Genomic DNA, 22,485 nt, shown 5'->3' with positions numbered 1-22,485 from the left:
ATGTACCCACCATTTTGAGAAAGAAATGATTCTTTCAAGACCAAACTATTTCTGAGGAAGTTTAAAAAGTATTTGGAACTAAAATGTTTTAAATTCTATTCCTTTTTTTGTAGTAACTCCAAATTGAAAACTATCTTCTCTACTGTCAACTAATAAATGAATAGTAATAAAAGTAAACAAACATTTTCCCCTTGATAATTAAATCTGACTAGAAGACAGTTAATACTGATTGGAAATTTGAAGTGTATTCCTTCTCTTAGGGAGACACTATATGGTAGGGATTTCTTAACAAAAGCTTTATAAATGGCTTATATGAAATAATCTGTTAAACTTTAATGTAATTTACATCAGTGAACCAAATATGTCAAAAGTAATTATACTGAAATTTAATTTGTTTCAGCACATAGAAATTATGGAGGGTTTAAAATTTTTCTTCCAAAAGATCCTGAAATGCCCTTTTTCCCATGTGCTCCTTTATAGAAATTGATGAAGATTGGTATTTGTTTTGTTTTATTTTTCTCTTTATTTCATTGACCACATTTTCAATTTGAATAATTTCATAAAAGCTACCTTAAAAATATGTGATGCCCAGTTGAAAAAGACTTTCCTACTCTCAATCCACAATAGATACCACTACAATCTTTATGAAGACTAACAGAAGCATGCAATTTTATAAAGCTCAAAAATGTCTAATCATTCTCCAGTCTCCATAAGCTTAACTCCAATAGTCACAATATTTATACTTTTAGGTCTGTCATACCAGTCATTCTCACCACTGTTTGGTAATGTCCTGTCCTTCATGTGTATCTCGTATCCAGACCTTACACACCCTTCCAGGTCCTTTAAAAAAAATTCGAACTTTCCATGAGATGACCTATTCATTCAATTAACCCTTCATTCCTGCTGCACTCCCTACATTATTCATTTTGGAACTTCACTGTTTACTAATTTGTACTGTTATGTAACTGCTTCAGAATGTACATCTCATATCTCTAATTAGATTGTAAACTCTGTGAAGGCAAGTAATATATTGCTCTTTCTAAATTTAACATAAAGTTTTGCACAAAATAAAAGCATATTTAGGAATGGATAGAAAAAGAGAATGAGAATAAAAAGAGAATTTTAAAACCTTTGATGTTGGGGAGGTACTAAGGGGTTTTTAGGAGAACTCTCTGAACTTTTCTGTTTTTCTGTAAACCTAAAACTGCTCTTTTATTTATTTTAATTTTATTTTATTTCTTAATTAAGTTAATTGTGGTGATTAAGGTTAATAGAATTATACAGGTTTCAAGTGTACATACCTATGATACACAATCTGTATATTGCATTGTATGCCCACCACCCAAAGTCAAACCATCTTCCATGATCATATCTTTGACCTCCTTTACCCTTTACTACCCTCCCTCCCCCATTCCCTTTGGTATCCACCATACTGTTGTCTTTGTCTCTGGGTAAAACTGCTCTTTAAAAAAAAGTCTGTTACTTAAAAAAAATTTAGAGGATGTACTTTTTCAAGAGAAAGTTATCTTGAAATTAGAAAATATATATAATGAATACAAAATGCAGATGTTATGAAATAAACTTGGATCTATTGCTCAATAGTTAGCCATATCAATGCTTGTAACCAAACATGAAATCTAAAAATCCAGGAAGGATTGTAGCAAGGGATAATTTTTTTTTTGGTAAGTACATAAGCTTCATGTGGAATATAGGTTAGGGTTTGGGGACTATAAATAAGTAAAATATCAACTTCCAAAAATAAGCAAAGAACAAAGGATGGACAGAGGCAAATAGCAATTAGAGGTAATTAAATCTTTATAAATACAGATTTATGTTAAATGATTCAAACAAATTAGTTAAGAAACTAAAAACATCAAGAAATAACAGTTCTGATTGACAAGCATGTAAAAATATGAATTTCCTGTTATTTAAGATTATTCAATTCTACAATGGGGAACAGAGGAGGAAACAAGGAGAATATATGAAACTAAATACCAAAGTAAATGACTTGGAACCATGTTAGACATAGATAAAGTAGTTGTTGCCTATGCTTGTCAACACAGGAAGGGATGGATTAAGAATCAAATTATCAAATGCATCTGAGACACCCAATACTTAGGTCTTATATTGACTACTCATTGGTGAAATCCATATTGGACTATATAAATTAAAGCCATGGCTGCCCAGCATATTATAGGTGAGTTATAGCCTCTGAGCAAACATGTGTCATTAGAGATCAAAGCTAAGCTCATCCACATCCTCTTATTCCCAATTACTATGTCTGGATGTGAAAGTTGTGAAGAAGGCTGATAGGAAGAAAAAACTAATTCATTTGAAATATGGTAGACTCTGCTGGTGTAGCTCAGTGGATTGAGCGTGGGCTGTGTACCAAAGTGTCTCAGGTTCGATTCCCAGTCAGGGTACATTCCTGGGTTGCAGGCCATGACCCTCAGCAACAGCACATTGATGTTTCTCTCTCTCTCTCTCTATCTCCCTCTCCCTTCCCTCTCTAAAAATAAAGAAATAAAATCTTTAAAAAAAAAGAAAAAGAAAAAAAGAAATATGGTGTTAGAGGAAGGCTCTGAGGATAAAATGGACCACAAGAAAGACCAACAGGTGGCTCCTATAGTGAATTAAGCCTGAAAGATGGCTGGGAGACAAAAATTAATAAAATAAAAATTGTCCTACTTTGGCATATCATCAGAAGGCAGAGTCCTTAGAAAAGACAATAATTCCGGGAAAAACAGAAGCCAGCAGGAAAAGAGGAAGACGAAATATGAGATGGACTGACTCCATGAAAGGAGCCATAGGAATGAGTCAACAGAGCTGAGCAGGGCTGTTGAGAACAGAACATTGTGGACACCACTCATTCATAGAATAGCCAGGAGTCATATCCAGCTCAAAGGCACATAGCACATAGCTTTTGACTAGGTGTATAGAGTATTTGTGTATTGGTTCCAGACACCGTCCATCTGCTGAAATCCCTCAATTCTAGTCCTTGTAACTACTTTAAGTGGCATAGACTTAAAGGGAAGGGAGAAAGACAAGACATATGAGCATTGTATATCTCAAGACTTGGATACTCTGGTCTCTCCACCTAAATTTTGCTCTATCCTAATTATGCTAAAATACTATATCTTTTTCCCTCTGCTTTTTACTATGTATTTTTCAATAATAAAATAGACCATGTATTTCAAGCATTTTGATTAGAGCATCAGTTTTGTGACTTCTGGGACAGTCTGCCTATACATGGCACTGTACATGGAAAATAACATTGCATCATTATTTCCCAATGGGACAGTATACAGGTCCAAATCTAAGCCAATAGCTATCAACACTGCCTCTTTTAGCCACCATACTAGGAAAAAAAAAACAACTATCAACAGTGCCTCTTTTAGCCACTCTAGTAGAAAAATGTAAGTTACCCTGCAGGTGGGCAAATAAACACTCAAATTTCTTCTATTAGTTTGCCCTACATATTTTTTCTCCACTGAAGACCATTCTTGTCTTGGTCTTTATAAGGAGGCTCAGAATAAGAACTTTTTGATTCCATAAATCACTGCTATCCAAGTCAGGGTTTAGTTTATAAGCATGTGACCTTGGGCAAGTAGGTTAATTTCTCTTTGCTTTGTTTTTTCTCTCTTTAAAATGAAGATAACTACATAACATAGTTGGTAAAACATGAGATCACTCATTTAAAGCATTTCAACACAGAGCCTGCTACTTCTGTTTTTTTAGAGTTAAATAATGACTAAGTAATGGCTACAAGTTTACAAAATAAGGCATTTATATATTTTTGTTCTATAGTCTAAAAGCACCAATTCTTGAGTTTATATTGTCAAACATCTTAAATGTCATAACAGCTTAAATACAAAAAAATAAAAATGTATTTACATAGTTTAATGAAAAGGTCATAATTATGTTATAAAATTACATAGTGATACTTTACCAATCACATCTAGCCTGGATCATGAAATCAGAGGAGAAAAAAATCAATATGATTAATTTTTTATGTGCTAATGATATGTTAAACATATAATGCATATACTAAAAAAGCTCCAGATTATAAACAATTTAAACATATTATAACTTTTAGTATTTTCATATCACTTGATATTCCCAAAACTACCATGTATTGTCTGAAGGCAAAAATGTCCAAGCTGAAAAAGCGTAAAATGTGTGAGTATGTCTGATTAAACAACTTTTTTCCCCAAACTAGTGGAAAAACTTTATGAAATAAGTGTGTTTGTACAGTGGTGACTATTTGTCACAGGAGGCTCTGACACAGGCATTAAAGCACCAACTATTTTAGACAATATGTCATAACCACCCAGTTGGAGGGCAGTAACAGAATACTTGGCTCACCATTCTACACTAGAGACATCTGTTTAAGCAAGCTAGTAACACCAGACGCTACTATAATTTGGATCATCTGAATATCACAATCATTTGGTTTTTAACAGATGTAAACAACATTGAAAAATAATTTTAGATATCTTAGACATTATCATGGAAAAATGTTTATGTGATTTTTTAAGTGACAGAGCCAATATATACATGATATTGTATTATATTTATATTTTTAAATCATATGATACAAAATTTGCATTATATAAGATCACATTATATTAAGTATTTGTTCATAGAGAAAAGAAAAAGACAAACAGTATGGTTTATTCAGGCAACATGTAGGATGGATTATTATTTTCTTTTCTTCAATTGAAAGTTATATTACATAATATTTATTTGTATAGAGTATTTAGCATGTGCTAGACACTACCTAATTGTGTTTTATTGACATTGTGTTAAGCTTTAAAGCAACCTTATCAGGTAATAGAATTTCCACTTTATGGACTAATTCACTGAGTCTTAGAGAAGTCATATAATTCGCACAAGGACAAATATTAACAAGTGGCAGAACTGGACCTAAAATTTGGATCCAACATCAAACCCTGCATTTGGAATCACTGTAATTTTTGTAATGAAAAAGTTGACTTTATATACCCTGCACTCTGTTCACTGTTCTTATTTGTAGATAGCATCTACCCTATTTTTCTGGGTAGCCAGCTCATGCTGATTTGCCTGTGATTTCCCCAGTTTTCGAGCACAAGTTGAGCCTCCTGTGTATCCATCCTAAGCAAACCTGTGTCAGTTGGTAACTCACCAGGAAGCAATACTTAACCAGGAAAGAATCTATTGGTTCACAAGATTTATTCTCAAAATTTGTAAATTTGAGTGAGAAATAGGGAAGAATGAGGCATTATGAAGAGGACTTCGTTGGTTAAGCACCAAGGAATGTTCCTCTGGCAGAGGAGTGTGCATTGTCTCTTTCCCTAAAAATTATGTCAGAAACTAAGAAATGAGCAGCAGCCTCCTTAAGGAGCATTTTGCAGCTAGTGTGTTAATAGAACACAGGGTTTTGTGAAAGTCTTGTTCTACGTGCAAATGGAGGGGGAGTAGGGGTGAGAGAAAAAGGCAAAAATGCGTCTCTTGGAAGATCTGAAGAAGAATTTCTCTGGCTCCCCCTCGGCCTGTCATAGACTCATTTCCTTGAAACTGTTTTCAAAGGGCTGCCCACAGCAGCCTCATTTCTCTGTCTAACTTCTCAGGACCACCATCTGGAGATTGCAAAGGATTCACTTTAAAATCTTCCCTTTACCTCTGCTTGTTTTGTGCCCCTCCCCCAGCTCCTCTGAAGTGACTGGAATGTTCTGTCAGTTTAAGTGCATATCTATTTTTACCACAATGTTTGGGAATCTCTGGGCACGAACTGTCTTCAGATTAGGTAAGTTACAGGTGCACAGGTTCATGTTACTCATTTAGCGTCCACAAGTTTAAAGCGTTAATCTGATTCTCCTGAATTTTTCCTTTTAGTTTGCAGGTCTTTCTTTCACCTTCTATCCTTTAGGGCCACTCACTGGCCTTGCTGGTTGATCCTTTTCTACCTACAGAATTGACTAGGTTCTACCCATTTTCTTTTCCTCCTCTCCATAAAGCCTTCTTTCTTCTACTCTCTTTCTCCCTTCTTTCTCTTCTCACTACTGCAAAATTATCATCATTTTTCTGTCTAGCCCTCAGTTCTACTTTCTGAGCTACCACTGCTGAAACTGCTTTCTTTGAGCCCAACTGTGCAATGATACAGTCATATCCCTTAGATATAACCTACAAAAATCTTTCTGCCAGTTTCTGACAAACTTTCATCTGTGTCTATTTCTTCCTCAAGTTTCCTGTCACTGTTACTGTCTCAATCCACAGGTTTACTAAGAATCTTCAACTTTGCTTCCTAGAAATACAAACCCAATATCTCAGGAACTTCTGTCTGCTTTCCCAAGCTTCCCATTCATGACAAACTCTTTATTGTTATATACTTATATAGAACTACATTTCTTTCCTCCCAAGTTCCCAGCTCAGTTTTTTCTTTGTGTGATTTTTTTAAATTAGTGTCTGTCCCTCGTAAACTGAATACTTGTTGAGGGCCCAAATACATGAAACATTGTGATTGAGGTCACTAGTTTCCATATTTTCACTTCCGTTATACCATTAACACCAATAAATCTCTCAATTTACCTTAAACATATGTCTCATCAGATCTAGGTTTTTCAATCAATTCAGTATGGCTATTTCAATCAGATGCCTTATGAATTGAATAGGGGAAGGATGGAAATTAACATTTGTTGAGATATTCCATGTTGAGAACTCGACATATATTATTTCATTTTATGCTAACAACAAGCCAGTGTGTATGGATTATATATGTCATTAGATCTTATAAAAAGGCTTGGAACTTACAGTTAAGAATGGCTAGAACTTCAACTCTGTCTTACTCCAGAGCTCTGTTTTTCCATCACATACACCACTTTCGCAAGGGCTCAGAGTAAAATCCACCACTGACTAAAAGAACCATAATCCTTTCCCTCTCACTCCTTCTCAAGGAGAGAAATGGGCATATTCAAACATTTGTGGAGATGATGGGAAGAAAATGCATTTAGAAATAACTAAGTATGAAATAAAAATAACGGGGTGGCAAACTATTTGAAAACACAATTCAGTCACCTAGTTTCAGATTTTGTTATGAATCTCAAGTTTCAGAGGTCTAGGCCTCCGAAGTGATTTACTGATACTTAATATTATTATTCTCTTATGATGATCTGCTTTTCCCATCATTTAAAAAAATGTATTTAAATTATTTAAAGCCTCAGGGACTTCAGTTTACATAAACCTGTTTTGACCACTCATCAAAGTCTGTGGCTCCCAAGTCCCACTGAGAAATAATGTAATTACAATTACAGACATCTCAGATTTTGCAAACAGTGTGAGTTCCAAATTCACTGGTTGTTTGGAATCATTGCCTATTTTCCCATTACCTAATCTCACACAGGATGGTTATCAAGCTGCATTTCCTTTTTTCTTTCCTCCCATTCCTACCCGAAAACAACAGACAGAAATGTATTTTTAGGCCAAAATGCACAAAAACACTAACTTTACTAGCCTAAGTTCCACAGAATGTTGGGAAAGGAGCTTTGCAATTTAATAAGAAATGATCATTCGATAGTGAAAGTTGAATACACATAAAGAAATATCACCTCAGTCTGAGAGGGTACCCTTAATTGGCATCTCGGAGATTTTCCTAATTCTTCCTAGAATCTTCTCTTTCTACATATTGAACTGTCTCTCCAGTGGTAACACTTGCATAAGGGAAAAAACAAAGGAGAAAGAACATGCTTTCCTATTCTTTAGCAGTTTATGACATGTAGATTCTCTCATCTATTCGATACATCTTAAAATCAGTGGTGAGTCTAAGAATGATACCACTTTAGATGTTATTTCTATTATTGAAGCAGGAAAATTCCTTAGTAGCAATAGTTTCCTTATTTCATTTTTCTACATACCTAATTACAGTAATAAAAGTACTTTCATAGAGTATGCAACATTTTTGAAGGGATTTCACATTTTTAAAAACTTCATGTTCATTATGGCCTTTGAGAGTATGATGTCTTTTGTCATGGTATCAACTTTATGGATTAAAAAACTGAGAATTTGAGATATGAGGATTGACTAAATTCTCACAGGCCTCAAAAGATTAGAATCTAGGCCATCCACACCCCAGTTCCAGGGCTATTCTGCCCCCCCACTTTTCTTAGTAACTTAGTCAATTTCCCTCGCCCTTCTAGATTTAAACTCCATGAGAAGAGGGATCATTTTTCACTGTTTTATCCTTAACATCCAGGACACTATCTGGCACCTAGTAGGTGCCCCCAAAATATTGAATAAATGAATTTCAGTTATTATTATCTTAGTAATCTTTGCAATTATGCTATAGAAATGTATTGGTAAGTATGACTTTTCAAGTTATCTTCACATTATAAAATGCAGCATAGAGTATGGTTAAGAGCACAGTGTAACTTTCCATAATGGATGTTAGACAGCACTCTGGGTTGTTGGAGTCTCCAACATGCTGTCTGAACTGCTGACATCACCGCAGCCAGGGGACTGGTGGAAATAGGAGAAAATATCACAGAAGGAATATTGGCTTCTTATTAGCCTTCTCTGTGCTTCTTACTTTTCTGAAACCTAAAAATGATTCTCATACCTGATAAAGAATTATTCAGCTGCACAACAACAAAGATTAAAAACAGCCCCAAATGTCAGCTTAATACTGCAAGTCTGTGGCTCAATAGAAGGAAACTATGGTCCCTGGTTGGGTAGCTCAGTTTGTTAGAATGTCATCCAGATGCGCCAAGCTGGAGGGTTCAATCCCCAGTCAGGGTCAGTGAATGCATAAATAAGTAGTACAACAAAACAATGTTTCTCTCCCTCTCTTTCTCTCTCCCCCTTTCTCTCTCTCTCTCTCTCTCTCCCCCTGCTTCTCTCTCTCTCTCTAAAAATCAATATCATAAAAATAATAAAGAGACTATGAAGAATTATCTTCTAGAATAAGCAACTTCAGTTGAAAATTTAGCTCATTCCTACAATGTCTGACCATTGATTTCTGGTGTTGTCTTCACTCTCCTCACTTAAAAAATGAAGTACTATCAAGCATATTGGGGGTGAATAAGAAGACCTTTGGATTCTATCTAGTTTTTCAGGCACTGACTACAAAAGCCAAACCAAGTTGACTGCCATTCCACAGCCCACATACAGACAGAGTGGGTCCTTCCAGAACTCTAGGAGAAAAAAGAAAAGGGAAATAAAAGGAACAAAAAGAAAAGAAAAAAGGAATGACAGGAACAAAAAGATAAAAGGGAAACGAAAGAAAAGAAAAACAATAACGAATAAGAAAAAAGAACAGAACAGAAAAGCCTCTGCAATAGCTGTGCTTTATTTCCTCCATAAGACATGGCCTTGGCCCTGGCACAGCCTGATGCACTGGCATTCATCAAGCAGTTAACATAGGCTGTATATTTCACCTGCATATCATTTGATCGAATCCCCAGCCAAATTCTGTTAGGCAACCACTATTATCTTGAAGAAATTGAGATCTTGTGCTTACCTATGCACACGTAAATAGAAATGAACTAAGCTAGGACTAGAAGGGAACCCTTTGACTCTAGGGCACCTGCCCTTCATCCCTATATTGTACCGCCTCCCCAACCACCATACTTGAGTATATTGGACCATAGTGAAGCTGCAATTAAAAATTCCATGTCCTTGCTTGTGCCTCAGTTGGTACCTTTGTCATCCTAATCCAATGAAACGACTAATCTGGGGAGTCAATGGACAGTGAGCACATTGGTGAAAAAGCTGTGGGCACCATCTATAGAACAGGAGCCGTAACAGAGGCACGTTGGAGTGGGGACCACAGTGAATCCTGAAGCCTTGTCTAGCTTTGGTGTAAGTTTTGTTTCCACTAAAAGCTACTTGTAAACAGCAGTTATTACACGTATTGCATTCACATCCTCTGTAACCCCCCTTCTGTAACTCAGAGGTTCTATTGTTCCGCCGTAGAGGGACACAGAATTCAGATTTTGATTGCCACCCCTCAAAAAAAAAATAGCAACAGAAGTAATCTGAGCACCCTCCAGCCACCCCCTTCAGCTCCCAAATCATTTTACAGCCTTATTAAAAGAGAGGAAAGAGATTTACCTGCTGCTACTGAGGCTGCAGCCTGAAAGTCATGTAAAACCTTTGAAGGACTGTAATGGTTTTAATCACAGGAATAGCATCTTTTTGACAGACAGGAGAGAAAAGAACTGAACCACTCTGCACATATTAACCAGGCTATTTTGAAGCAATGGCTATTGCCTTTGAAATCTCTCATCATGGATCTATACTTAGAATTCAGAGGAGCCTGGGGGAGGGGACTGGGCAGTGTTAATCCCCAGTTGTTTCGAAGTTGTCCTGTAAGCAAGCAGGTTAACATCTAAACTGTCCCAAATGGAAACATTCATTGCTGTATTTAAATTGTGGTATTCTCTCTGAGTATTCTGTTTTAACCTGTTCTGCATATAGATTGTCACATCATTCTGGAGGTGACACTTCTCAGTTTTCTTTCAAACGAAATGTTCCAGAGAGCACTGGCTCTAACCACATTGGGAGGTTGATGCTCCATGACAGCTAAAAGTTGGATTGAGTTTCAGGAGCTACTATATATAAAGCTGGGGCAACTTATGTCACCGCACTAATTAAATGCCATCTGGGTGGTTCCTCTGGGTTTTTGAGCCCATCACCCAGTTCAGACAGAGTCAGAGGCCAAGGAGGAGAACATGATGATGGACCTTTTTGAAACAGGCTCCTATTTCTTTTACTTGGACGGAGAAAATGTTACCCTGCAGCCATTAGAAGTGGCAGAGGGCTCTCCTTTGTATCCAGGGAGTGATGGTACCCTATCCCCCTGCCAGGACCAAATGCCCCCAGAAGGTGGGAGCGACAGCAGCGGAGAGGAACACGTCCTGGCGCCCCCAGGCCTACAGCCTCCCCACTGTCCCGGCCAATGCCTGATCTGGGCTTGTAAGACCTGCAAGAGAAAATCTGCCCCCACCGACAGACGGAAAGCCGCCACCCTGCGCGAGAGGAGGCGGCTAAAGAAAATCAACGAGGCCTTCGAGGCACTGAAGCGGCGGACTGTGGCCAACCCCAACCAGAGGCTGCCCAAGGTGGAGATTCTGCGGAGCGCCATCAACTACATAGAGCGGCTGCAGGACCTGCTACACCGGCTGGATCAGCAGGAGAAAATGCAGGAGCTGGGGGTGGACCCCTTCAACTACAGACCCAAGCAAGAGAATGTAAGCCCAGATGCTGCCGGGGCAGGGGAATGCAAAGTCTGATTAGACGCTTTCCTTGGGGCTTTAACGTCCAGCTGGTTGGTCTCCTTTATCCCATCCCTCTTCCTCAGCGGCCCCCCACCCCTCCCCGCTCCCTCTCTAATGAATCCCCAATGACCCATGGACACCCCGTGCCTGTAATAGGCAGGAAATGCGCACGCGGCCCGAGGAAACAAGGGAAACATCCCTGCAAACGCACCCTGACCCCCGGAACCCATGTTTCTTTCTTAATCTGCTGCCTTGGTTTTCCTCCAGCTTGAGGGTGCGGATTTCCTGCGCACCTGCAGCTCCCAGTGGCCAAGTGTTTCGGATCATTCCAGGGGGCTCGTAATAACTGCAAAGGAAGGTAAAGTAAAAGAAAGGGCACTGGGCTTTTCTAGGAAGCACCCCGGGAGGGGGCTGGTTGCTTGCTCCGGGCGGAAAAGGCTCAGAGCCAGAGCAGGGACGCGCCCAGAGAGAAGTGCGCTCTTTTCTTTCGCGCGCGCAGAGATCCTGTGCTCCCTTGTTGCCTAAGAGGTGTGCAGCTGGACGCAGAGCTGCCTCTTCTACCTTCCGTGGGTGCTATGTTTGTGTGTTTTCTGCGCTCAGGAGGGGCAAGCATTGATTCGTCGGCCTCGAGCAGCCTTCGGTGCCTTTCTTCCATCGTGGACAGTATTTCCTCGGAGGAGCGCAAACTCCCCTGCGTGGAAGAGGTGGTGGAGAAGTAACTCGAGAAGATGTTCGTTCTGGATGTTCACTGCAGCAGGACGTTCCCACCCTCGCTCCTTCGCCTAATCCTTTGGATTAGGTCACATTACATTTATGTTTAGGAACCCAGACCCAGGAGTTTTTGTAAGGGAAGGAGACATTCACAAAGAAACTTCTCTGACACTGTTGTGTGGGCTCAGATGTAAAAGCCTTTTGGCTTTGGGCTTCAATTTTTGTGGAACAGCGAGTGGCGTAGGTCTAGCAGCCTTACCTTGTTTTCGTGTGGTTGGTTTTGTAATGTACTTACTTGTATTACAGTGTTTCCATCGTGCCATGATCAAAAGTTCATTCCTGTCTAACACAAAGTGGGAGCGTTTGTTAGTGGCATTGAATGTATTTTTTGTAAATAATCTAGTACTTTCATTTTATATGTAAATCTAAGAAGTATATTTTAAATGTAAAATGACAGACTTATTGTATATACAATGTGAGAGGATCCTGGTATTGTAATACTAAAAAATAAGTTTCTATATGAATAAAGTTGGTCCTATTTTGATTCAGCTGAAAAAATATGTTTGAGGCATGTGTCCATAAAGAGAGCCATATTTTAATTTAGACACCACACAAGCCCATTTATTTGGATTTTTCTTAAAGGTTGATTTGAAGGGAGAATGGGTTTTTTCCCCTATGTCTGAATTAAACTATTCGCTTTTCTCTAAGTGAGGGATATCCAAGGGGAAATTGTCCTTTTTCCTGATATCAGTGTACTTTCTCTTTCTGTTTTATACCTGGAGCTCTGGGCGAGATTTGCTTATCCAGAGTTAACGACTGAATTTTCAAGCCAGTACAATCTCATCGTTGCAAGAAATTGCCACACAAAATCTCTTTGCTTATTTTTCTAAAAGATCTTCAGCTAATTTATCCCAAATTACTTTGTCTCTTTGACTTTCCAGGCCTGGACCTTGATGAAAAAGCATTCATCTGGAGTCCCCAGGGGCTGCACTGGCCTCCCAGCCAGGTCTCTGGGCCCCTCCCGGGTTTTCTTGAACTAGACTGGTGGCTAGAAGACTGGAATATACTCAAGGCCTCATGTGGCCTGGGTTAGTTTTCCAACTAGAAAGATAAAAGAAGGGGACAGTTGAGGTGGGGTGGGTTTCTTTGGAGGAAGGGTTGCTACAAGAGAGGGAAGGGTTAAATGGTTGAGGGCAAAGGACAACAACAACACACATGAAACCTCTTAGCTGGGCCAAATAGCAAAACCCCAGAGAGGCCTGAAGCCCCAGGAGCTCCTCAGGGTGAGGATTTTACAACGTGTGCCAGGTTTGTTTATCCTGTAACCTCAGGAAGAAACGACCACCAAGAATCACAGTGGGAAGTAAAGCAGAGGAGAGGGGCAAAGCATTTCTTCGGAATTACTACTTCTCTCTTGCATTCTGTAAATAGCACCTTCCATTTGACATCCCCCCCCCCCCCCCACAAACACACACTTCTACCTTCCCTCTCCCCACGCCCCCACCCCAGCTAGTCCTTGGTTCAAAAATGTGAAAATCAAATCGAATTCCGTATTTTGCAGCCCAACCTTGCTTCCTAACACTGCATTCTGGACCTTCCTGTGGCCCAACAACGAAGTTCCACAGTCAGCGCCCCCTTCAGGCACCGAGCAGTATCTTTCTCTCTTTCCGTCTCAAAAGGCCTCTTCCGGAGGGTGACTGTCAAACAACTTGGTTTACTGAGTATCTGGATAAATCTAATTTTTCCTAGAATACTTTTTAAATGCAGAGAGTTTTACAGAGGAAACTAACATTGACATGTAATCCCTCTCAAAGATTTGAGGAGAGCAAACAGGGCTGTTAGTGGATACAAACGTCTCCGTGGGCGCTGACAACCGAGACTGAATCCAGGCTGCTACAGGGTAAACTTGGGCTGTTAAGTGCTCCTCTTTTCATCTGTTTCTTCATTTATAAAATAATGGCTGTATATTTCACAGCCATTATTGCAGCAGTAGTGCTCAACTCCTGGGGGTGTCAACATTCACTGAGCTAACCCATATAGACTGCTTAGCCAAAAGAGGGCACAAAATAAACACCCAATGTCAGCTCATTTTATTTTTCATTAGTAAATATAAATTGACCACCAGGGCCTTTTCTTCCATCTTTGCAGGCTCTGGTGGGGGAGAAAGCATTAATAACAAGGAGACCAGCAGCAACATGGATGAGCCGTTTGTAGCATTTTACATATTAACTCCTATAACCTACAACAGCCTGCAAGAAAAGTAGTATTGTCACATCTAACATTGTAAAGAAAAGAAACCTTTGGGACAGAGAGGTTCTTATAGGCATAGAGTCAGGACTCAGAGCCAGGCAATATCAAAGGCTTCCAGCAGATTCTCCCAATCACCATGAACCCTCCTCCCCTTACCCCCCAAGAAAAGCCTTGGGAAATAAGAAGAAACATTTATTGTCTACAATAATTTGGCTCTCTTTTACAATTGTTTTCCAAAAGCTCTTAAGAGCGATTAGCTAGTAAACTACCTTAGAGCAGTAATTTAATTTAAAAATAAGTGGGAAAGCATTTCAAATTATCCAATCAGAACATGTGGAAATATGTCTGGTCAGGGTGTATAATCATTATCCTGCTTATTAAGAATCTATTACTTTTTTCCTGAAAATCAATAGATTTTCCCTAAAATGTGAGTATATACACACACACTTACAGTTTCAAAAATCAGATTCATGCCACACTGAAATAAAATATAATTGACCAAGTGAACTCACTTCTTTAGGATTGAACATATATTTATAAAATTTGTGTTTAAACAGCTCAGTAGCAGAATGCTTTTATCAATTCATGGACTTTATTTGCTGATAGATTTGATTCAGTCTTTGCAAACCAAATCCTCTCTATCTCTCCTTGCTGGGTAACTTGAGAAATTGTTTAGAATAAGTTTGCTTATAGAATTCTCTTCATTAAATAGAGCAAATATTTCCCAAAGACTTCATGTGACCTCCATTGCTGTAGCTGACATGTTAGGCTTTCCAGTGGAATCCTTGGTGTGTTTGCAATTAAAATGTTTTTATTGGATATTAATGATGATAATCTTTACTAAGGCCAAAGCCAAAACAAACAGGGCCATGGAAACAGAAAATCAAGATATAATAACTTGGTAAAGATAAGCAAATTGGGATTTAAACTGAGCCTCTTTCCAGATGCAGGTATAAAGTTATGTATGAAATAATGTGATTTTCTCTTTTATATTACTATAGAAATAACTTGTTAAACATGAAATGTCAGCTTTTCTCTAACTTTAATAATCACATCGGAATTATTGAATTCCAAGCCTGAAGGCAGTGAAAATCTACTTATGTCTAATATCAACTTTTTTTTTGCAAAGGGGGACTCTTTCATGTATTTAAGGGTGGGAGTATGGTGCTGAAATTCAGTGTCCCCAACTGCTCTTGAGAGGACCAGAGAAGTCTTGGGTTGCTAAAGTAACTTCTAGTCTTAAGACATTTTTTTACTTAAAGTTACAATGTATTTATTTGCAATTTCTTTTTGTAATATTTTATCCTATTTATTCATCTCAAAATCTTCTTCCCAGAACACTACATCGGAAAAGTATTTTTTAAATATTTTAATTTAAACTTTGCTTATCTCATTTTTTAATTTAGTGCATTAGTAAGTTAACAATAACATGGTATTTCCTCAAAGAGACAAGTCATCAAGACATTTCCCTCCAGTGACTCCTTTAAACTCAAAAGAAGTGTTACAAAAGATGATCCTTGGTCCTAGAGGTTGTATTCCAAAAAAAGCAATTCTGTAAGCCTAGGTCAGAGTCAGCCTATGTGGGCTATGCCATGTGGCTGGAACAAAGTTACTGGTAATATTGTAAGAACTGGTTACTTTCTCTACTCTCAAGTCTGCTAAAAGTCCTTCCTTAGGCCTTTGATCTCTCCTGGGAGTCTTCGAATTCAAGCAGAGGCCAATGTCTTCCTCAGCTGTCTTCTCCACAAATTCTTCCAGCAGCTTTGGCAGGTACTAATGTGTTTACTTAGGTGTGCCTGGTTCCCAGAGCTAATAACAGTTTGGAATTGTTTAGCATATTGTGAAGATACATATAATAAGCAAAAATCTCTAGAACAATTCCCTTTGACCAAGAGTTTATAAGGGTCTCAGGTAGAGGCAGAGGTGAATTGAAATGGAGTTACCTTTCCAGGTATATTTGCTTCTCCAACTAAAGGAAGCATGCAGAATTCCTAAGGTGGGCCAATTTTACTAGAAAAGTAACCTCTAAGTATCCGTTTGCTGGTGTGGTGTGTCCATCAACACTAGGATTGTTGCCATAATGCCTAAGCTAAAATAAGTTCTCTTAAAAAAAAAAGCAGATTGATGATTACTTAAAAGTCTATGCAATTAAAACCTGCTTATAAGTCTAACTTGTAAGAAAATTAAACATGCATTTATTTTTATTAAGATGTAAGTTTAAGAAACTTAAGAAAACACCAAACGGTGGCTTGGTTTTCTTTCTTCATCTGCCTCTTCTGAATTGAAGCTTTCCTAGTAGTTTTGGGATATCATTTCTAACAACCTGTTCACATATTAAATACAAGTGAATTTTCTCTGCATATAGAAGTCCACTTCTCTGGAGAGATAGTGGAAAACAGGTTGTATTTTTATTCTTTTCTATGGAGAACAAAAGCCAGATTATTGTCTGATTCTGAGTAAAAGAGCAATTGGATAACCAGCAGAACTTCTAAAAGTGATTTTTAACTTTTTTCATACTTCTCTGCTCAACTTCCCCACTCAGGAAAAAAAAACATTTTTCTCTGTATCAGCCACCCAATTTCTCATTTTTCTCTCACCCTTTCTCTCCTCGGAAAAGAGCAGCAGAACAGAACCTCTTCTGAAATGGGGCACCCTAGGTATCTTTGAGGCGCAGACATCCTTTGTACACTGCCTCCCACTTTTTTATCTTTCTTCTCTTGCCCCCGACAGAGGTTTAAAAGTTCTGTCTCGTTTTTTTTAACTTGGTGCCCCGAAACCCCATTTTCAGCACTCGAGTTCCAAGGTCCTCAACCCCGGTCGGTGTTTCCCCTCAAGCAGGTCCTATTAAGCCGTGGGGCGCTTGTATTTCCTTGGCTTCTTTAGTTCCACTCGCCCGTGGCACTCTGGTAAATTTGTTTTGAGATCACCTCTCCGACGACAGCACTAACCTCTGAGAATTGCGTTACTGACAGAGCATCCCGTGCGACAGCGTCTTCCCAGGACCCGGACTGCAGGCAATACGTCCTGGACCCAGGTTTTGCGAGTTTCTGCGCCGCAGCGCAAAGCAGGCGCACTATGCCGGAATGGAAGAAAAAGAAAAAAAAAAAAAATTCACATTTAGGCGCACAAGTTAGACAAAAGAATACCTAGTTTCCAATACTTTGTGACCTGGGGCAAATTACTACCTACCCACCCGCCGAAGTTTGATTGCTCTCTTTTAAAAAGAGGATCTAATAACAAATAGTATCCTTGGAAGTAGTAAGTGAATGAATACCTGGGAAGGGTTGAGACCTTGGCTGGCAAATAAGAAAAGTCTTAGTTGTTTGCTACAAATACCCCACACTGAAGGGTTGGATACAAGACACATTAGGTGCCTGGTGAAAGAAATAGTCTGAAAGGCCAAATCATAAATCTGTTTAGCTGCGGCCAGCCTCCTAAAGTCTGAACTCATGGCCAGAGAAAGTGCTAGTATTGCGGCTGGCCAGAACCTGTGGGATTTGGCTGAGAATTCCTAGGTGAGAATATTTCCCCACTATAGTGTTTCAGAGGCAGCAACATAAATTCGAATGTTTTTACAGGCATGGATACAGCCTTCCATTCCGCCTGGGTCCTTCAGGAACTTGACTCTTTTATCTGGTGTGTAGCCCTGGGTACTGTATTCATTTCAAAGGCACCTACTTGTTAATAGTTCTAAATAAGGTGCAGATGGATTTTCCACTGGCCAGACAATTAAGCAGCCAGTGGTGTGAAAGGAAGCCTGATTTTCAAAGGGTGGTTGGTGGTAGTGGTATCTTTGCCTCAGGAATGACAAAACCTCAGAGAAGGGACTGCAACCTGTACCTCGTAGCAAACTTCAGTGCCGACACTCTCCTTCCCCTGGTTTCCAGGGCCTTTGCTGTGGAGGGCAGATCTAACCCTGGACAGTGAGCACTTCTCTGGCCCCTGCAGTCCTTGGATCAGCCAGTCAAGTTTGCTTTTAAAAAAATAATTTTACAAAAAGTAATAGGGAAGAGCCACCTTCCCCCAAGTAACTTTGCAGCTACAACCCTTACTGTACTGGGTGACCACAGATAGAGGAGAGAACAGTCTCTCCTGGTCAGAACCCCCAGACTACTCTGGTCTGTTTGTGTAAACCTTAATAATTGCTTTTTCTATAAATAAGCAGCACTCCCCAACCCCACGTGATATGCAAGTGGGTTAAGGGCAGAGGTGGATTGGCAAAAACCTGATTATTAGATTCATTCTTGCTTAAATGACAGCCCTTCCCTCTCGTCTTCTCCCCACCAAAGTTTCAAAGACCCTGCTATGATTGTTTTTCTGGAAGGCTTTTGTCGCGGGAGTGTGTGAAGTTACTCAGGGTTTCAGCTGGAAATTTTACACGCGCCCAGAAGGATTGCCTTGCCGGCAGCTGGGATGCATCTGTAACGGTGTTAGTTTGCCTGAAAGCAGAAAATTAGCGACCCCGAAGCCCAGCCTGGCTGTTTAGTCTGTCTAAATGGCAGGGCGGAGCAGAAAGAGGGAGAATGGAGGCAGGAGACGAGCCTCTAGAAAGGGAGTTAGCCGTTCAAAACTGAGTTTCTTCAAATGCAAATCACTGAGATGCAGCTGTGGATCTTGGGCCCGCTTGGGGTCCAGCAAAGGCCCTGGTACGAAGTGGAAGCGCTCAGCGAACACATGCAGAAGGGCCGAAGGAGGGGGACTTTCTTTTCACCTGGCATTTGCGCCCATCTCCTTTTAGATGAACAGACACATTGAGAGAGCAGTTACCACCTACCCCCAATAACATAGGACTTATAAAATGACAATTTGCTCAGAGCAAAATAGATTTTGTAAACAATCTACATTCACTCCAAGATGAAAGCGTCACTTTTAAGTTTATAGCTACCGTTATTCCGGTCCACTGATTCCCACCCCCCCACTCCCCCCCAAAAATCCTGAGACAACTAAAGAGAATAAACACTTAAAAATAAGGTGATTCCTCACGTCCAGGAATGGGAAGGCAGGTGGGCTTTGGTGAGTTCTATTTATTAATAACATTTAAAAAATTGTGCTAGTAATGGCAAAAGGTTAGGTTTCCTTTCTTTCTTTTGTTGGTGGCACTCTTTAAGTGCATCTAGAGTGCCACTGAGAGGGTTGGGGACCCATCCCCCGCCCAGGCAGAAATGCAGTAAAACCATTAGCGTCAGAAGGGGCAGTAAACAGCAAATTGTCTCTAGAGGGAAGGCGGAGGTTTGCCCAGACAGCCCTGGCGGGGGTTGAGGTGGGATATGCTAATAGTGCCTGGCCACTGGGGCCGGCCTCCGTCCCCCAAGAATATATAAAGAGCCCTAACCCCAGCAAGGCAGACCCAGGCCGCCAGGCTTCTGCCCTTGTTATTTACCGGAGAAACCGACCTGGGAGCTCCACCTGGGGTTTGCTGGCCCACAGAGGCACAGGCTCCAGTTTCTCTCCTGTCTCTCTCGCTGCAGTCCAGGTGCACCACCAGCCTCACCACAGAGGATGGACATGATGGACAGCTGCCAGTTCTCGCCCTCGGAGTACTTCTATGATGGTTCCTGCATCCCATCCCCTGAGGGAGAGTTTGGGGACCAGTTTGAGCCTCGAGTGGCTGCGTTCGGGGCTCACAAAGCAGAGCTGCAAGGCTCAGACGAGGACGAGCACGTGCGAGCCCCTACGGGCCACCACCAGGCTGGCCACTGCCTCATGTGGGCCTGCAAAGCATGCAAGAGAAAGTCCACTACCATGGATAGGCGGAAGGCTGCCACCATGCGTGAGCGGAGACGCCTGAAGAAGGTCAACCAGGCTTTCGAGACACTCAAGAGGTGCACCACGACCAACCCCAACCAGAGGCTGCCCAAGGTAGAGATCCTCAGGAATGCCATCCGCTACATCGAGAGCCTGCAGGAGCTGCTGAGGGAGCAGGTGGAGAACTACTACAGCATGCCAGGACAGAGCTGCTCAGAGCCCACCAGCCCTACCTCCAACTGCTCCGACGGCATGGTAAGAGTCAGTTTGGTACCTGCCCCACCACCCCTATCTTTGTCAAAAATCCTTATGTGTCATTTAAACCAGGTGTAGCAACCAAATGTTCAATGGTTATTTTGTGGGTATTATATGTGGGGAGGCAGATGTGGTAAGAGAAGGGAGGTGCTGAGTTTAGAAAGATGCCAAAAAATAGAGTACTGTTGAATAGTACTTTAATTTGATTTCCTTCCAGGTTCTAGGTGTGCATTGTAGGAGAGAGTTGCCATGTGAGATAGGTGGCTGTGAATGATCAATCACGTTTTCTCCATGGCTCAGTTTGTTTCCCAAACATACCACCAGTGGACCCTGCCATACGCTAACATCTAAAGACAACTCTCTGAAGCTCCCAGTGCCCCAGTTTATAACTTAAGGAGGAAGTTGAAAGAAATGCAGGGGGCCCCAGTCCCTGCTCTGCTGAGGCCTGGCCAGAAGGAGATGTTGATGCATTCTTTACAGAGAGCGCTTGCTCCAACACTGCCAGGTTTTCATGCATTTTTGCCCTGGGAAAGTGCTTTCTCCCTGAATTAGTGTGGCTTCCTTCTATTCCAATCCATTTTGCATGGTTAACCCAATGCACATTGCTCTGAATTCACCCCCCTCTTTCCTTTGCTGCTGCTTTCCTTTTCTCCAAGCACAGAGATTGACCTCAGTGCCCTTGCAATTTGGTAGGACTAACCCTTCCTAAATCAAGGCAATGAAGGTGATTGACAGTGGTCAATTTAGGGAGCAAGTGGGTAAGCACTGCCTCACTCTAGAGCAGAGAACCTTTTGCCAAGACCTGAAAACAAACTTTCTTTTGTGTCTTATATTACAGCCTGAATGTAACAGTCCTGTCTGGTCCAGAAAGAGCAGCAGTTTTGACAGCATCTACTGTCCTGATATACCAAATGGTAAGAATTGATGACTTCAGAGGAGTTTAAAGACCAGTTCAGCTTCACAATTCAGCCTGTCAAATCAGTCCATCCTTCATGGTGGTATCGGGGAAGGGAGTGGAAATGCCGTTTCTTATGCAGAATTATTAGCAGAGCAAACTAGACACACATACACACACATACATTTGCTCAAAACCCACCCAAAAGATACACATATGCACTTTTGCTTAAAATAGTACCAGAGGGATTTTTCACTCCCTACATGCACCCTCAATAATATTTGTTGAAGATTTCTACATCAGGCTTTCTGTGACTACCTGACTTCTGGGTGTCAAAGGAGCTGGCCTGCAGTTTAAAGGACAACAACATAAGCAAACCTATATGTTTGGAATTTTTTGAAATGATTTTTTCTTTGTATCCTTAGTATATGCCACAGATAAAAGCTCCTTATCCAGCCTGGATTGCTTATCCAGCATAGTGGACCGGATCACCAACTCAGAGCAACCTGGATTGCCTCTGCAGGACCTGGCCTCTCTCTCCCCAGCTACCAGCACCGATTCACAGCCTGCAACTCCAGGGGCCTCTAGTTCAAGGCTAATCTATCATGTGCTATGAACTAAAAATCTAGTTTTGATCAGTCCCGCCAGGAGGGCCTATTACACAAGAGGAAGTTTGTCTGAAGAGTCAAAAAGCAAGTCAACCTATATACAGAGATTTCCTTTCGTTGTAGATGTGTACATATTATCTTGCCACTTTATAAGAAAATGTATTTAAAAACTAACCACTGTCATTAATACATTTTTCTTTTCTCTCCCTCCCTTTACCCCCCTCTTTTTTCTTATTCTTTGCTTTAGATACTTGCTTCCAATAATATTATTTCTGAAAGGGGCAATTCATTGAAGGTAGCTTGTTGCAATGCTTAACTTATATTTTATAAATATCACTTATCAAAGTATCTCTGGTGTTTAGATCTTTATTTTTTCTTCAAAACATTAGAACAACTGCAAATCAGTTATGGAAAGATTTAAATATATTTAACTTTTTATTCTTTAATCCTTTAGTTATATTGTATTAAATAAAAATATAACAATACTGCCTAATGGTATATATTTTTATCTTTTCTTATAAGAAATACATCTTGTTAATGTAAACACAAAATAGTACTTTGTGGATAATTTCAAGATATAAGACATTTTGAAAATTCCACCATAAATAAAATTGTTTAAATGAAGAAACATTTTGGGTCATGATTTTTTTTTGAAAGAACATCCCTAATGGAATTAGCAGTCATTGACATAAAACCTTTCAGGTAGGGCTGAAAATAACAATAACAGTTGGCTCAGAGGATAAATGTGAATATTTACTATCTCGTGGATTCT

General features: G+C 40.1%; 2 protein-coding genes across 2 annotated transcripts; both read left to right on the top strand.

Annotated features, from left to right (window-relative positions):
- The first annotated feature begins 10,633 nt into the window (after positions 1-10,633).
- Positions 10,634-12,508, top strand: MYF6 (myogenic factor 6). The gene is made up of 3 exons (XM_028533073.2): positions 10,634-11,222; positions 11,517-11,607; positions 11,850-12,508. Exons 1-3 carry the CDS (start codon positions 10,704-10,706, stop codon positions 11,966-11,968), a joined length of 729 nt encoding a protein of 242 aa, XP_028388874.1. The 5' UTR covers positions 10,634-10,703; the 3' UTR covers positions 11,969-12,508.
- A 6,964-nt stretch (positions 12,509-19,472) lies between these two features.
- Positions 19,473-22,162, top strand: MYF5 (myogenic factor 5). The gene is made up of 3 exons (XM_028532853.2): positions 19,473-20,210; positions 21,049-21,124; positions 21,531-22,162. Exons 1-3 carry the CDS (start codon positions 19,710-19,712, stop codon positions 21,719-21,721), a joined length of 768 nt encoding a protein of 255 aa, XP_028388654.1. The 5' UTR covers positions 19,473-19,709; the 3' UTR covers positions 21,722-22,162.
- Positions 22,163-22,485: the final 323 nt, after the last annotated feature.

Source organism: Phyllostomus discolor, chromosome 2 (assembly GCF_004126475.2).
Source record: "Phyllostomus discolor isolate MPI-MPIP mPhyDis1 chromosome 2, mPhyDis1.pri.v3, whole genome shotgun sequence".
NCBI lineage: Eukaryota > Metazoa > Chordata > Mammalia > Chiroptera > Phyllostomidae > Phyllostomus > Phyllostomus discolor.
The sequence above is the reverse complement of the archived record's forward strand: the minus strand, read 5'-3'. Positions and strand labels throughout refer to the sequence as shown.